This window comes from Coptis chinensis, chromosome 4 (assembly GCF_015680905.1).
Source record: "Coptis chinensis isolate HL-2020 chromosome 4, ASM1568090v1, whole genome shotgun sequence".
In the NCBI taxonomy this organism is placed as follows: Eukaryota; Viridiplantae; Streptophyta; class Magnoliopsida; order Ranunculales; family Ranunculaceae; genus Coptis; species Coptis chinensis.
The window spans coordinates 65,113,721-65,130,337 of record NC_141459.1 but is presented as its reverse complement, the minus strand read 5'-3'; the positions used below and the strand labels follow the sequence as shown (position 1 = coordinate 65,130,337).

Here is a 16,617-nt window from a genome sequence, read left to right as displayed (position 1 = left end):
GTCTAGGAAACTCGAAAGATTGAGGTTGCCTAATTAAGGAACGTGTTAGCACGAACAATCTCCCTCAATTCTCTCAGGTGAACTGGCTGCTGGAAGACGTGCTTCACCTCCCTCCTTCCTTAATTCTAAATCCTCCTGTCATAAGTTGTTCCTTATGAGCCTAGAATTAAAACTTGTATTTGTATGAGACTACGGTTTGGTACTAATAAGGAATTAGAACTTACATATCATCATCGGAAATACAATAAACAACTGCTTATGCTATCTCCTAGACATAGTTTTTCCTCTATAAACCAACCTCATCAAGTATCTCCGTTGCCATTATCTCCCTTAGTTATGGCTCAGGAAAATACCACAGTTGAGAAACCCCTTTTGGATTTCTATACTGCCTTATAGGAAGGACCTGCTTCCTGCATTAAACTCGATGCGATTGTAGGTGATTTTCGCATTCCGCCAAACATCTTCGGTTTGTTACCTGTTTACCATGGTCATGACCATGAAAAACCGTACAATCACCTTCGTCGAATGTAGCAAGTAGTCACCACTTTTCGCCATTCGACCGTTACTAACGAACAAGTTTTGCTTAGGTTGTTTCCCTTCACCTTAGCTGATAAAGCTTTAGCTTGGCTCGCAGGCGAAGCGCCGCAATCCCTTGACACATGGGCCACGCTCATACAAGCATTCATGATAAAATTCTATACTCAGAAGAAAACTACAGAAATCCTTCAGAAGATTCAATTCTTTCGCTAACATCCCCAGGAATCCTTTTTAGAAGCATGGAGCAGATTTACTGATATGCTTCTCGAATGTCCCCATCATCAACTCGACACCGCTGTATTAGTCCGTTCATTCTTTAATGGTCTCTCTGACCATCAAAAGGAAATATTAGATATTATAAACAGCAGTTGTTTCATGGACAAAGGTGCTACTGAAGCATACACTTTCCTTGAGAAACATGCTTCACGAAGCACCCATTGGAGAAACACTGATTCTTCCAGATCTTCTAAAGACACTCCTACCAAAGTTACGTCTATGTTCGAGGTCAAACTCGATCCAGAATTAAAAACTCTGATCGAGTCCCTAAACAAAAAGGTCGATGCTCTTTCGGTTCAAGTAAATGATCAGAAACCCAAATAGGTCATGGCTGCCAACGCTTCCCCATGTCCTCTTTGCTTAAGTCCCAAGCAAGCCGATTCTTATAGTCCTTTGGTATACGAGTGCCCTCCCCAATCTTCTGAAGAGGCTTGTGCTTTTAACATCCCTAATGCACCTTGGCGACAACATCCAAATTTGGCTTGGGCACCCCCTGCCCAACAACAAGCTCTTCCGGGTGTCAACAACGCTCCTGTACGACCACCCGCGAACTACAATTCCTACCGTCAAGGAAATCCTCCGCAATTCCAGCAAGGGCAAAATAATTTTCCCAACAACACAAATATAGAGTACCAAAACAACCACAACCTTGTTCCCGCTAATCAAGGATATGGCTACCAAAATCAACCCGTAAACAATAATCGTGAACTTGTTCCTACTGCTCCACTGGTACAATCCGCAACCGATAAAACAGCTGAAACTTTTTTGACTTACCTGAATCAACATAATCAAATCTTAGCATCTATCCAACAGTCTCTTCAGCTGTTAGCACACGATAAAAGTCAAAAGGGCGTGTTCCCTGGCCAAGCAGTTCCAAGCCCTAAGCTTACAAACACTACCTTTGAACTCCACAATGCACCAGGATCTAGTAATCCAAGCCAAGGTGAGGTAAATGCCATCACCACTCTTCGTTCTGGCCGAACCATCGACAATAACATACGTATGCCAGACGTCGAATCAATGGAATATGTGGGTGACGTCCTTCCAACTCCTACCTTGCAACCTATAGCGGATGAAGTTGTTCTTTCCAAATCTACATCCACGTCCATAGGGAAAGACGCCACTGATCCTTATGCGCGATTCCGCCCAAAAGCTCCGTTTCCTGCCCGCTATAGCACTTTTAGACCTAGGAGTCAGTGTTAACCTACTTCCCTACTATTTATTTAAACAGTTAGGTCTTCATGAATTAAAACCTACCAATATGACTCTACAACTCGCGGATCACTCCATCAAATACCCAAAGTGTATAGTAGAAAATGTCATAGTCAAGGTCCAAGATTTTTACTACCCCGTTGATTTTGTCATTCTAGATATCGAAGTGGCCTGTGAGTCCATTCCTATCATCTTGGGACATCCATTTCTTACAACTACTAACGCTCTCATAAATTGTCGGGACGGTTCAATGATATTGTCTTTCGGGAACCTTTCTGTCGAACTTAACGTGTTCAAATTAATGAAATAATTTCCCGATCCTATAATGGAGGGTGAGATTAGCTTGGTTGATAGTCTGGCACACGATTATTTCACAAACTCTTTTCCCGAAGATGAGGTACACCAATTTCTTTCTTTTGATAATCCTTAGTTTGACGATGACTCGTACATTAAAGATGTCCATGCGTTATTAGAGTCGATACCACTATTTAACCCTATTGCTGTGTTGCTAACTGATTCAGAAGAATCAGACTCGCTCTTTCCCATTGAAGAGATGACCCCTCACGAGTCCTTGATTTGCAATCCTCCAACTCCAGATTTAAAACATTTACCTTATAATTTGAAGTACGTGCATCTTGATCCCGATGGTAGTCACCTTATAATAATTTCTTCCCAATTAACTACCAACGAAAAAGCACGTTTGATTCGTGTCATTCGTGAACACCGCTCCGCTATCGTATGGTCCTTAGATGATATCAAAGGAATAGACCCTAGTGTATGCACGCATCGCATACATCTGGATGACGGCTCAAAGACATCGCAAGAACTGCAATGTCGCCTTAACCCCGCCATGAAAAATGTGGTGAGAGAGGAAGTTTTACGTTTACTTGATGCAGGTATCATATACCCTATCTCTGATAGTGACTGGGTTAGTCCTGTCTATGTTGTTCCTAAAAAGTCCGGCATTCAAGTTGTACAAAATGAAAATGGTGAATACATCTCCACTCGCATTCCATTAAAATGGAGAATTTGCATTGCCTATCGCAAACTTAATGCCAAAACATGTAAAGATCACTTCCCTCTCCCATTTATTGACTAGATGCTAGAACGTTTAGTTGGTCATGCTTACTACTGTTTTCTTAATGGCTATTCCGGCTACTTCCAAATTGTCATCGATCCCGCTGATCAAGAAAAGACAACTTTCACATGTCCCTTTGGAACCTTTGCATACAGATGAATGCCTTTTGGTCTTTGCAACGCCCCAGGCACCTTCTAACGTTGCATGCTTCATATTTTCAGTGATATGGTGGAACGTTATATGGAAGTTTTCATGGACGACTTTTCCATTTATGGAAATTCATTTGACGACTGCCTATCAAACCTTTCTAACGTGTTAACGTGTTGTGAAGAGAAAAATCTGGTACTTAATTGGGAGAAGTGCCATTTTATGGTTACCAAAGGACTTGTTCTAGGTCATATTGTTTTGAAAGACGGGATAGAGGTTGATAAAGCTAAAATTGTTAAAATTGCTTCGCTACCTTTCCCAAGTATAGTTCATGATATCCGTGCCTTTTTAAGACACGTTGGGTTTTACAGGCGATTCATTCAGGATTTTTCTAAAGTTGCTCGACCCTTAACCAATCTCCTGCTTAAGGATGCGGTATTCGACTTCACTTTCAATTGCAAACAAGCTTTTGAAACTCTAAAAACCGCCCTAACTACTGCTCCTATCATTCAACCCCCTGATTGGTCTCAACCATTCGAACTGATGTGTGACGCTAGCGACTTTGCTATTGGCGCCGTACTAGGCCAACGACGTGATGACAAACCCATTGTCATTTACTACGCTAGTAAAACTCTTAATGACGCTCAACGTAATTACACAATAACTGAGAAAGAGTTCCTAGCTGTTGTCTATGCTTTGGATAAGTTTTTCCCTTACCTAGTTGAATCATCCACCATCATATATACTGACCATGCCGCACTTTGATACTTAGTCGCGAAAAAGGATGCGAAACAGCGATTGTTCCGCTGGATCCTTCTCTTGCAAGAATTCACCCTGGAAATCAAAGACAAGAAAGGAACCGAAAATGTCATGGCCAACCATTTATTAAGGCTGGTTGGTGACATTGATAGTGATTCTGAATCCATCTATGATTCCTTCCCAGATGAGTATTTGTACTCCATTTTCTCCTCTCCATGGTATACGGATATCGTTAACTACCTAGTTACAGAGGAAGTTCCTTCCTCTTGGTCACGTCCTGATGATAAAAAGTTCTTATCCACTGTAAAATATTATTTCTGGGATGACCCCTACCTCTTTAAGTATTGTTCCGACCAACTCATTCGTCGCTGCATTTCCGACTGGGAGCACACCGACGTATTATCTTTTTGCCATGAACAATCTTACGGAGGTCATTTCAGTGGAAAGAAAACTGCAGCCAAGGTGTTACAATGTGGTTTTTACTGGCCTACCCTTTTTTGCGATGCACACGAACATTGCATAGCCTGCATTCGTTGTTAGCACCTAGGTCGAATTACAAAACGCAATATGATGCCCCTAAATTCTATCTTGATTGTGGAAATTTTTTATGTTTGGGGCATTGATTTTATAGGACCCTTCCCTATTTCTCAAGGTTTTCTCTACATTATAGTCGCTGTGGACTATGTGTCCAAATGGATTGAGGCACTTGCATGTCGCTCAAATGACCATAAGACTGTCATGAAATTTGTAAAAGAAAACATTTTCTCTCGTTTTAGTGTCCCCAAAGCTATCATCAGTGATGGGGGTACACATTTTTGTAATAAATTTTTTGGGTTTTTAATGAAGAAATATGGAGTTACTCACAAAGTTGCTACTCCATATCACCCACAAACGAGTGGCCAAGTGGAAGTCTCCAACAGAGAGATAAAGTCCATTATAGAGAAAATTGTCAATCCATCAAGAAAAGACTGGTCTCTCCACTTATCGAATACCTTGTGGGCATACCGAACAACATTTAAGACACTTATAGGGATGTCTCCTTACTGCATTGTTTTTGGAAAACCTTGTCATCTGCTAGTTGAACTTGAGCATCGTGCCCTTTGGGCCATCAAAAGCCTCAATTACAATATCAACGAGGCAGGCGAGAAGCGAAAACTACAATTAAATGAGCTTGAGGAGATTTGGAGTGTTGCTTATGATCTCTCAAAATCCTACAAAGCTAATATGAAAAGAGTGCACGACAAGCACATTTTGCGTATGAATTTTAAAATTTGCCAAAAGGTTTTACTGTACAACTCTAGATTACACATTTTTCTTGGAAAATTGAAAACACGATGGTCTGGTCCTTTCATTGTGTCAGCTGTGACACATTATGGGGCAATCTCTTTGCTTAATCTACAATATAACAGTGAATTTCAAATCAATGGACAACGCCTAAAACATTACCATGAATTACGCTCCCCAGATGTTGAACAGACTCTTCTTCAGGATCCGGTCTACATAGACTAGATGTTTCGTTTGGTGTACTCAATCTTGTTTCTATAGAGGGTACAACATTTTGGTAGCCGGGCCATCTTCTATTTTATGATCTCAAAAGTTATTTGAAGTGTGTGGTTGCAAGCGCCGGAACCTTAGTCCACGAAAACTCTATTTCAGAACTGAGTATAAATGTCTTCTACAACAAAAGCAAACGTGCCTGTCGGTAAACGATGGGTACCTAAAATTTCACTTCCTTCCTTCTCTTCCCTTTTCTACTCTCTGCCTCGCGAACTTCAGCTAATCATTTGGTGTAAGTCTCACTCATCACAAATAGGGAATGGTTGTAGTACTTTTGCTCGTAAACGACGTGCGCAAAAGATGGGATGGTGTATGCATTGTCAAACACCCTTCTATCCAGGTCTTGACTTCCTATTCGATACTAGCCAGTTTAAGGTATACTTTTGTCTGACACCAGCTGTGCAGGATAATCTTCGTCGCTGCGCCGTTTCTCCCACAGGTTGGGAATCGTCTTGGGAATCTGACGTTAAAAGACTCACAAACGTCTTGAGAATCTGACATTAAAAGACTCGATTCGTCTTGAGGATCTGACGTTAAAAGACTCACCTTGTAGATATGTATATATTGTTGCCTTTTATAAAAAAAACAATTCCCCGTGAATTAAGTTGTGCACCTAGAGATTCGTGTTTAACCTCGGATATTGCATACTTGGAACACAAACGGGCAATGGATTCCACCAGACCAACCCCTAGAATTGGTTACTTTGAGTTCCCTTTGGGGCGGTTTGAGGATAGCCGTATGTAATAAGGGCAATATTATTAGACTGTAGCGCGCAGGGTCCAGGATGGTACCGTCCTGCCCCTAACCCCATAATACATAAAGGTAAAGCCATAGTCTAGCTAGATTGGGTTCACTCTAGAGCCGGCATGACAGTTGCCTATGAATTTAGATGGTGACTCTTCTGGAAATCCGGTGTTTTTCATGTAAATCTCCATTATATATAAATAAAGCACCCCTCATTCTTTTCAAAAACTCTTGTGATCTTTGAGAATGACTCATATAATTGGATAGCATTTTTCGTGCCGATCATTTTGATAGCTCATTCATCCAATTCGGAGTCCGAACAAGTCCTGTGTGAGCATTTACATTTTTAGGCTTATTTCGGGCTTTAGGCTGGGGCAATGTGAGTTGATGTATTTGTTTTACGTTTTGATATGAAAAATAAATAACCTAACAGTGTGCTTTCACTTTTATGATGTATAATATATAGTGTGTTACAATAAATTTATGTGGAAGATGTCAGCTATATTTTTGCTCAAAGTCTCTCAGGTATATTCTTTCTTCCTCTTAACACTTCGAGGACACAGTGTCCGACAGTTTAGGGGTGGCGAGAACCTTTCACAAAAATTAAGCATTGATAGTTGTATATAGTTTTATTTTATGTCTAAATAAACGTATTTAGTGACAAATTCTCATTTTCTTTTCTGTGATGAATATTTAGAAATCTCACCCTAGCATTTGAATTAGGACCTGTTCTTAGAAACTTGAGTTAATACGTATACAATAGTTTTTACATCTTTTCATGCACTGACTATTATTAAATGTACACAACAGTAAGTTTCTGGGACCCACGGTTAGACAACTTAGTTTTCATATCCTGTAAGAATCTAACCAAAAAGCCTCAAAATGTGTGATATATGAGTAATGACACAGAGGAGTAGTTTTTCCGAATAGAGAAGTTCACACGTCTACTTACTTGATCACTACCCAAATCCTAGGCGAGAATTTAGGCCTTCTTTGGATCGATATAGCCAAAAATTCACACCTGTAGAAAATTTTACTGCTAGTCGCCCCATTGAACCTTTCATTAACCCTTTCTGTTTAACCAAAAATTCATTACCCATCTATCAACCACAAATAAATAAGCTTACCTAGATGATGAGTATGAGAAATAGGATGAAGTGCGGAAAAATGAAGAGAAAAACTTGTCACATATCAAAATCAGTTACCTGCTTTAGAAGAAAAGAAAAAGAAAAATAGAAATATGTTTTCAAAAATCAAAAGAATTATAAAAGTTAGAATTTCCCCCAAAATCAAATTAAAAGGGAATACAAAAGCTTAAAAAAGCCAAGTATAGAAACCCATGTTAGAAGCAGGAAAGAAAATAAGGATTTCTCTAGTATAAATATCTCGAAGACCTTATTCTCTCATACTTATCATTTTTGAATTTTCCATACCAGTTTCTTATACACTACCACCTAAGCCCCATAAAACCTAATAAAGACCTCTAGCTCAATTAGGAGTAGGGTGGTGTGATAATAAGTAGTAGATGTGACTTCTTGACCTCGGCTCCTTTGACTGTCATTGAGTATGTGAGGAAACATGTGCCCACTGCACACTAGAGATAGCAAGACTTGAGTGGAAAAATAAGAGAGAAATTATGTTTCGACACATAACTGTGAGAACCTACTTAAGGATGCTATCCGAAGGATCTAGAAACGGCCCTGCTTGTACATTTTATTGTAAAAGATCACTGCATGCATGCTCATATATAGATGTTTTGATTATTGTATGTATATTAACTTGAATTTCGAAAGAATTAATTTTTGTTTCCTCCGCTAGTGAGATGTATAGATATCTGAGATTAATTAAGGAAATAGGCCTTTGTTACTGAGTCGTTATAGTATAAATGAAGTTTGTGAGTATCTTCTCTGGAAAACTCTCACGAGACTATAACTCGTTCACTAGGGAATTTCTAGTGGTTCAAGGCCTTGTTGCATACGGTCAATACAACCGCACTCTGCGAAATGAGACTTAGCTTAGGACAACACTTTTTTGGCCACTTATCATTTTAATGTCTCTTCTTTGCTTGAAGACAAGCAAAGTGCTATTTGGGGGTGGTGTGATAAGCACCAAAAACTGTAATATTAAACCCCGAGAGACATAGTGTTTTGGTCAATTATGTGTTTAATAATCATGTAATAATCATATTTTCGTACTTTTGCAGGTTTCCGCAGTTAACGTGAATATAATGATAAAACATGCATCGAAGTACGGGAATACTGGAATATTTGAAGTTTTCACACTCAGCCTCAGTGAAACCCAACAAAGCCTGACTAGAGCCGAAGTTTCCAAAGGAACAAAACCAGTGCAGAACGGGTCCACATATAAAGAAGCAGCAAACTTCCGAAGCTCACATCTTTCAAACCTGGACACCGACTTAAGCTAGTGAATTGCCAAAGCAACTAGGGCGACGAACTCTATGCAAAGACATAAAGTTGTAAAAACGCCAAAATCGGTGCTGCCACTGGACACACCACGTGGACCTACTCAGCGAGCCCAAAAGGCATGACGAGTCAGCATAGGCAGGTGGCAAGTGATGGTCACAATTTTGTGCCACCTTGCAAAAGGAAAAGACACATACCAATTTAATGTTTTGGATTGAATTGGGCAAAAGGACAAAACAAAACACAAAAGGACAAAACAAATTATAATAGGACAAAACTCTATACAAAGTTTTGATCTTAACAATTGAATGAAAAAAAACATTAATTGAAAGTTTTGTTCCGTGAACAAAACTTTCAATTAATACATATGAGAAAAAGACAAAAAGCAAAGTAAATCAGATGAAGCCAAAACTTTGTATTTCAAAGTTTTGAATGGATCAATTTGGCAAAAGGACGAAACCAAATTAATTCCTTCACGAGAGACCATCCTTATATATATGTGAGGGGGGTCTTCAATATTCCTCCTTCAGCATTTTATGCTTTAGCTTATGCATTAGTTAGTTAGCTTTACATTCCGTCATTTTCTCTTCCAGCAGTTTCAATACTGTAAGTTATTTCTTCTTAATGAAAGTCATTTCTTTTCAAGTTTAATTCGTGTCCTGCATTTATTTATTTAATGTATACAACAAGTTTAATTATTCCTTTAATGACCATGAGCTAATCCCCGGGGAGGGTTATGCTGCTCGTGTGAGAGTCTGGATTGATACTTTAATGTTCTAGAATCACTACTTAGGAATTAGGTGTAGATTATACATCCGGTCCCAAAATGATTGAGACTATACAATTTTGGAGTGCTAATGCTCCAGAACAGTCTCACGAGGGACCCAAAATATCTCACACGCGACTCTATGGTGTCAGACAACTCTCCAATTTGTCCAGCTGATATAGAATCGAACCAGGAGCTGAAATGATATTCCAAAGATGAAATATTAGTTCAACTCCTTATGCTAGTGCGATGCGACTCAGAGATGTGGGCATTTCACTAGGGATCAATACTCGACGTCGTCTTGGGTTTGTCTATGAACTCGAGACGAATTAGAGCTGTAGTGATGTGATAATATAAACTGTTAAAAAATGATTCTTGCATGAGTATGATTAACCCTCTCCTTTACATCGAAATCACCGTTAGTAATTTACATTATTTACATTATCGTTAATTTAATTAATCCAACTAGAAAACCTAAAATCCTACTCACCGAAAGTTGTAATTCCAGTTGTGAACCTTGCCGAGCTCTAAGGTTTGGACGATCTCTTACTCGACCTATCCTACCAAACCCACGTGAGTAAGGTAACTTGACTAAACGGATGACTATACGGACTTTGGACTTTGGATTTTGGTCTTCGGACTTCGGACTGTGGACCTCGGACTTAAGTATAAACCAATAACATGGATTTAATGTTTTATTATGTGGCATGTGTACTGTTTTCGTTTGTGATGTCAAAACTGTTTGTACAATTATTATCTTGTAGTAGGAAACACGGAAATGGATAAGAGTTGGATACAATTGCCAAATAGGTTTTGGCCAGCATATAAAAAAGGAATTTGGGATTTTATTGATATTGCTCATGGTCATGTAGACAGTGTGGGCAGGACTAGGTGTCCATGAAAAGAGTGCAAAAATAGGAATTACAAGCACATCAATGAGGTAAATGAAGATCTAGAGAGGTTAGGCATGGACAAGAAGTACACTCGTTAGGTGTTTCATGGAGAAGAATTTGAGGAATTAAGTGATGATGATGATGGCGATGATGATGGCAATGGTGTTCAAATGGTAAATTTTGATGGGTTAGATGACATGATTGAAGATTTACAAGCTTCAACACATGTTCATAATTTGGAGCCACACGTGGAACATGGGGAATCCGGAGATGATAATGCATTGAATGCAACAGAAGGTGAAGGTGGGTTTAACAACAATGGAGGAAATGTAGATCCATATATGATGACCTTTTGAGGGAAGCATGCTAACCTTTGTATCCAGGTTGTAAGATTTCTAAGTTAGTTTATCTTGTGAAATTGCTTCACTTAAAAATAATCAATCGTTGGAGTAACAAATCATTCACTATGATTCTCCAGTTGATTAAAATTGGATTGCCTGAAGGTGAGACACTGTCAAAGTCTCATTACGAGGCAAAGACATTAATGCGTAACCTGGGACTTGGTTATATCCCAATACATGCATGCAAGAATGATTGCATGTTGTTTTGGAAAGAAAATGACAGTCTTCAAAATTGTCTCGAATGTGGGGAGCCGAGGTAATAAGTCTGTGAAGGCAAGACTAAAAAAATACCACAAAAAGTGTTGCGTTACTTTCTACTTAAATCAAGGCTCAAGAGGTTGTTTATGTCGAGGGTTACTGCTGCAGATATGAGGTGGCACAAAGAAAAACATGATCGGGAGGAGAATGTACTCAGGCACCCAGCAGATTCTCAAGCTTGGGGCGATTTTGATAAGGAACATGAGTGGTTTGCCAATGATCCTCGCAATGTTAGCTTGGGTCTTGCAACTGATGGATTTAACCCATTTGGCAATATGAGTAGCCAATATAGTATGTGGCCTGTAATGGTGATACCATATAATTTACCACCGTGGAAGTGTATGAAAGAACCGTTCACCTTCATGACGTTACTTATTCCAGGACCTTTATCACCTGGGAATGATATCGATGTCTATTTACGATCTTTGATTGATGAACTTAAAGAGTTGTGGAAAGATGGGGTAGAGACTTATGATGCAATGGCAAAGAAAACATTTCGGTTGCATGCTGCAGTGTTATGGACTATAAATGATTTTCCCGCATATGGTAATTTATCTGGTTGGAGTACCAAGGGCAAACTAGCTTGCCCTAATTGTAACAAGGATACAGTTTCCATGTATTTGAAGAATGGACGAAAGTTGTGTTATATGGCAAATCGTCGTTTTCTGCCGTTGAGGCATGCTTGGAGAACTCGTGGCAAACAATTATTTGATGGAAATAGGGAGAGCAGGTTGCCACATAAAGAGTTGTCTAGGGATGAATTGTTATCACAAGTGAACTATGTAGAACCACTTCAGAAATTTGGAAAGCCTAAAAAAAAGAGAAAGCGTACCGAGATGGAGTTGAACTAGACAAAGAAGAGCATATTTTTTGAGTTACCGTATTGGGACACTCTTAAGCTGCGACACAACCTTGATGTTATGCATGTTGAGAAGAACATTTGTGACAATGTTGTGGGGACATTGCTAGACCTAGATAGTAAAACAAAAGATTCAGTAAAAGCTCAATTAGATTTGGCCGCATTGGGTATAAGATAAGACTTGCATCTAATCCCAAGAGGTGATAAGTTTATAATACCCCCGGCATGTTACACATTGTCATCTTCAGAGAAAAAATCTTTTTGCTAGTGGGCTGAAGTCGGTGAAGTTTCCTGATGGCTATGCGTCTAACATTTCTCGATGTGCAAATGCTAAAGATGGCAAGATAACAGGAATAAAAAGTCATGACTGTCATGTGCTCTTGCAACAACTTCTCCCGATTGCAATACGTGGTTTCTTGTTGAAGGATGTAGCCATTGCATTGGTTGAGTTGGGCTTGTTCTTCAAAGAGTTATATTGCAAGATGCTAAAATTGGAAGTACTTGAGAAGATGGAAAAAGACATTGCAGTTATACTTTGTAAGCTCGAGCAAATATTTCCTCCTGCATTTTTCGATGTAATGGTTCATTTGGCTGTCCACTTGCCGCGTGAGGCGATACTTGGAGGACCGGTGCAGTATAGATGGATGTATCCTATTGAAAGGTAAGGCATATTACTTGCAATTCATTTAACGGGAAATTAGCATTTTAAAGTTAAAATTTTTATTATACAATAATCATATATGTGTGGTGATTTGTAAATAGGTATCTACACACGCTAAAACAATATGTTCGAAATAAGGCTCGCCCCGAAGGTTCAATTGCTGAAGCATACGTTGACAATGAATGTCTCACGTTTTGCTCCATGTATCTTCAAGGAATTGAAACTCGGTTCAATCGTGAAGAAATAAATTATGATGGTGGTAATGAGAATCAAAAGACAGGATTTGATGTTTTCACACAGAATGTTCGACCATTTGGAGCTTATACAAATATCATTCTCGAACCAAAGGATAGATACAAGGCTCATTACTATGTGTTGAATAATACAAAGGAGTTATCAACTTATTTAGAGTAAGTTCTACTGCATTTAACTTATCAATTCTGCTTTATACATGTTAAGCCACTTTAAGTTGTTAAGTTTATGTGTTTGATATGCATGTATGTAGTCAACACATGCATGACAGAGCTTTAAATGGAAAGCTCACGCAACTTGCCTGAGAGACAAGAAATGTTGTTTCCTAATTGGTTTGAAAAATGTGTAAGTGTTCATATTGTTTATTTTAATGTTATTGTTATGAACCGGAATAATATGCTAATTATGCTTTACTGATTTGGTGTACATTTTTATGAATAGATGCAAATATTACGCAGTGGGGACTCTTCTGAAGCTACCGATGAATTGTATTCATTGGCATGTGGACCTGATACACGTGTGAAATGTTATAGTGGTTGTATTGTTAATGGGATTAGGTTTCACACCAAAGATCGAGAGAAAAATCTTCGAACCCAAAATAGTGGTGTTACTGTAAAAGGAGAACACTAAGGAAAAGAGACTGACTTTTACGGTATTTTGACCGATGTTTTTGAAGTCAGTTTTCTATTCTGGAAGATAGTTTATCTTTTTAGATGTGATTGGTATGATGTTGGTAATAGAATGACAGGGATATAAACGGATGGTTTTTTCACTAGTATTAATACCTCCAAGAAGTGGTATAAAGATGACCAGTTTGTCTTAGCCACAAAAGCATGTCAAGTTTTTTACATCGATGACACCAAATTGGGTAGTAGTTGGCAAGTTGTGTAAAAGACAAAGCCTAGAAATGTGTTTGATGTTCCAGAGAGGGAAGAAGATATTGAAGCAGGAGGCACTGATGAGGCATATCAACAAGAGGAGCATACTGGGATGGATTTGGATAATGTCCAACATGATGAAACACATGAAGCTAGTAGCAGCGAGATCCAAAATGAACCTATAACTCCCATACAACTAAATAGAAACGACATGGACCCAAATGAAGTTGATGCCAATGAGGTCGTGACTGCTATGGAAAGTTGCCTTCATGACAATACCATTGTTGATGAGGAAACTGATGAAGAGGATGATGATACATTAATGGATTATTGTTCAGAGGAAGAAGTTGTCATATCGAGTGATGATGACACGGACGTAGATTGAATATTTTTTTGTTATTGAATGGAAAGCTTTATCTTAGATTTTATCTTGTTTTCCATTGAGTAGAAATACTATATTAAACCCAATTTTTCTAGCATGTGTTTCATTTTTGGATATGTTGCTTACTATATTAAACCTGATTTTTATCATTCATGAATTCTTTCTTTCATATTCATGCTATATCTGTTTCTATAGTTATGGTACCTGGTCTAAATCGACCCTCGAGGGCACAATCTATTTCACAATCTCAGTCTGTGGTTAACGAGGTGAATGGTTCGAGTGTTGGTAAGATTATAATTAATGGTTTTGTCTAATTCGTTGGTTAGTTCAAATAAAATGTCATGGAAGCTCATACTTTTTTATTTAACAGCTCCATTTAAGAAGAAAAGAGGCAAGGCTGTGAATCAGAAAGTCATAGACTACAAAGACGTTACTGGTCAGAAACCGAGGATAGAAATTCAACCAGGTAATACTAAACCTATGGGGAAGTGGAGTGCTTAATTTGTCAGGGAGATTGGCCTAGTTCTGCGTCGACATGGTCCTCTTACTGGCCATGATTGGAGTAAAGTGGAGAGGAAGTGAGAAAACCATTACGTGACCGTATTCTGGTATTGGAGTTTTATGTTTTAGCTATATGATATACTATAATTATTTTATGTAACTTTAAACTACATTTCTTGTTAGGAAAAATTGGGTGTGGATATGCACCTTCCACATGTGAAGTACGCTATGGACTCAATATTAAGGGCACGTTTAAGAGGATTTAGGTGTAATCTTCACAAGCATTATAGGAGTTTCCGAAATGATGGAGTCGCACGATCACACCCTTATAGTCGCTTGGCACAAGAAAAATGGAATGCGTGTTGTGATTGGTTTAGAACAGAAGATTTCAAGGTAATATACTTTATTGTGCTAATTAGGTAGCTGCTATGTATTGAATTATACTTAAGGGTTGTGTTGACTTCTTAAAGAGAAACTACATACTCGTTGTAATTTTATGTTTTAGCTTGGTCTGTCTTTCTATTTGGATGATATAGGGAGTACTTAATTTATTGGATTTTGAATGAATTCAATTTAATGTTTTTGTTGGCATTGCTTTTGATATTGTATTCATTTTATTGCAGAAAATTAGCGAGCAAAATTCAAATAATTGGCAAAAGCTTGAAACAAACCATTGTGGTGGTTCAAAGTCATTCCTAGGATACTTGGAGGAATATGTAACTTTCTTTACTTACATACATGGGGTTGCTTTTTCACAGTTTGATATTATTTGAAGTAAATTATAAAGGGATATGTTTTCAAATCTTTACAGCATGACTCTGAGACTCAGGAACCTATTGGAAAGATCAAATTCTATCGTCGAACCCACTTTAGCAGTAGTAAGGGATGGACTAGTCTCATTGCTGAACAAAACTATGTAAGTAAATTTACTTGTACCTAGCTTTACCATGGTGTACTTATAGTTCGATATATTTTTGCCCAATTTAAACTTATAGGACAGAATGCGACAACTTAAAGCTGAGTCTGAAGTAGAAGGCGCTGAGCCAAAGACTGAGGATGAAATTTTTATTATAGTATTGGGTGTAAGGTCTGGATACTCCAATGGCCTTGGGCATGGTCCTGCGAGAGTCATCTAGAAGGCTGGCATCCCTTCATTTAGAGGAGGAAGTGCAAAGTAGGAGGGACGACGAGGAAGTGCAAAGGAGGAGGGCTGAGGAAGCTGAAAAGCGTAACGAGGAGCTCACTGCTGAAATGATATCTCAAAGAAGTAAAATAGAGGAGATGGCGGTCCATCAAGCTAGGTTTGAGGCTTGGATGTTGCAAGTCAATGCTAGTTATTCATGGTACGTATGAGCTGTTTGTATTAAATTGATTGGTTGCATGCCTAATCGAGTAGCTCCTTTTGAGATGTTTTATGTTTGTGATTTATACTAGTTTGCGAGAACTGTACGTGTATCCTTTTTCCTCGAACTTTTTATGTATTTCCTCGTAATTTGTCTTCCACTCACCAGAAATAACTTACCAGTAGGATAAGGGGCCAAATTACATGCTCATTTGTTTGAGTGGTATGTGGTAGAGGTGTGAAAAACTACGAGGGTACTATGTGGTATGTGGTAGAGGTGTGAATAAAAAATGGCTCTGAGGATAAATTGATGAATATTTCTAGAAATTTTTTAGCTTATCAATCTTAAGTACTATGTGGTGGAGGTGTGAATTTCTAATCTCTCAATTGCAATGTGAAGATCATATTTACTTGTGTCGGGGAGATTTGTATATATAGCGAGGCCAATGCATGTCACCAAATTCGAGCCCCTTTCAAAATATATTACTAGTGGTCCCATATTAGTTAAATAATACAAATTAAGCATGCCCGCCCACTATCTAGATACATTGTTGTAATAAAGCTTATATATGACTATGTGGATTAGCCATCAGAGTACATTTTCTGTTTGGATGACTTTGTTTACATAATTTTTTTTAATATGGAATGCCAACAAGTAGCTTAGTGCATTCCTCATGGTGACTCTTTTTGA

At 38.5% G+C, this 16,617-nt stretch overlaps 1 protein-coding gene across 1 annotated transcript; it reads left to right on the top strand.

The window, feature by feature from the left end:
* Positions 1–10,562: 10,562 nt before the first annotated feature.
* On the top strand, positions 10,563–12,985 carry LOC147504405 (uncharacterized). The gene is made up of 5 exons (XM_086605191.1): positions 10,563–10,721; positions 10,871–11,049; positions 11,122–11,824; positions 12,159–12,571; positions 12,673–12,985. Exons 1-5 carry the CDS (start codon positions 10,563–10,565, stop codon positions 12,983–12,985), a joined length of 1,767 nt encoding a protein of 588 aa, XP_086461317.1.
* The last annotated feature ends 3,632 nt before the right edge of the window (positions 12,986–16,617 follow it).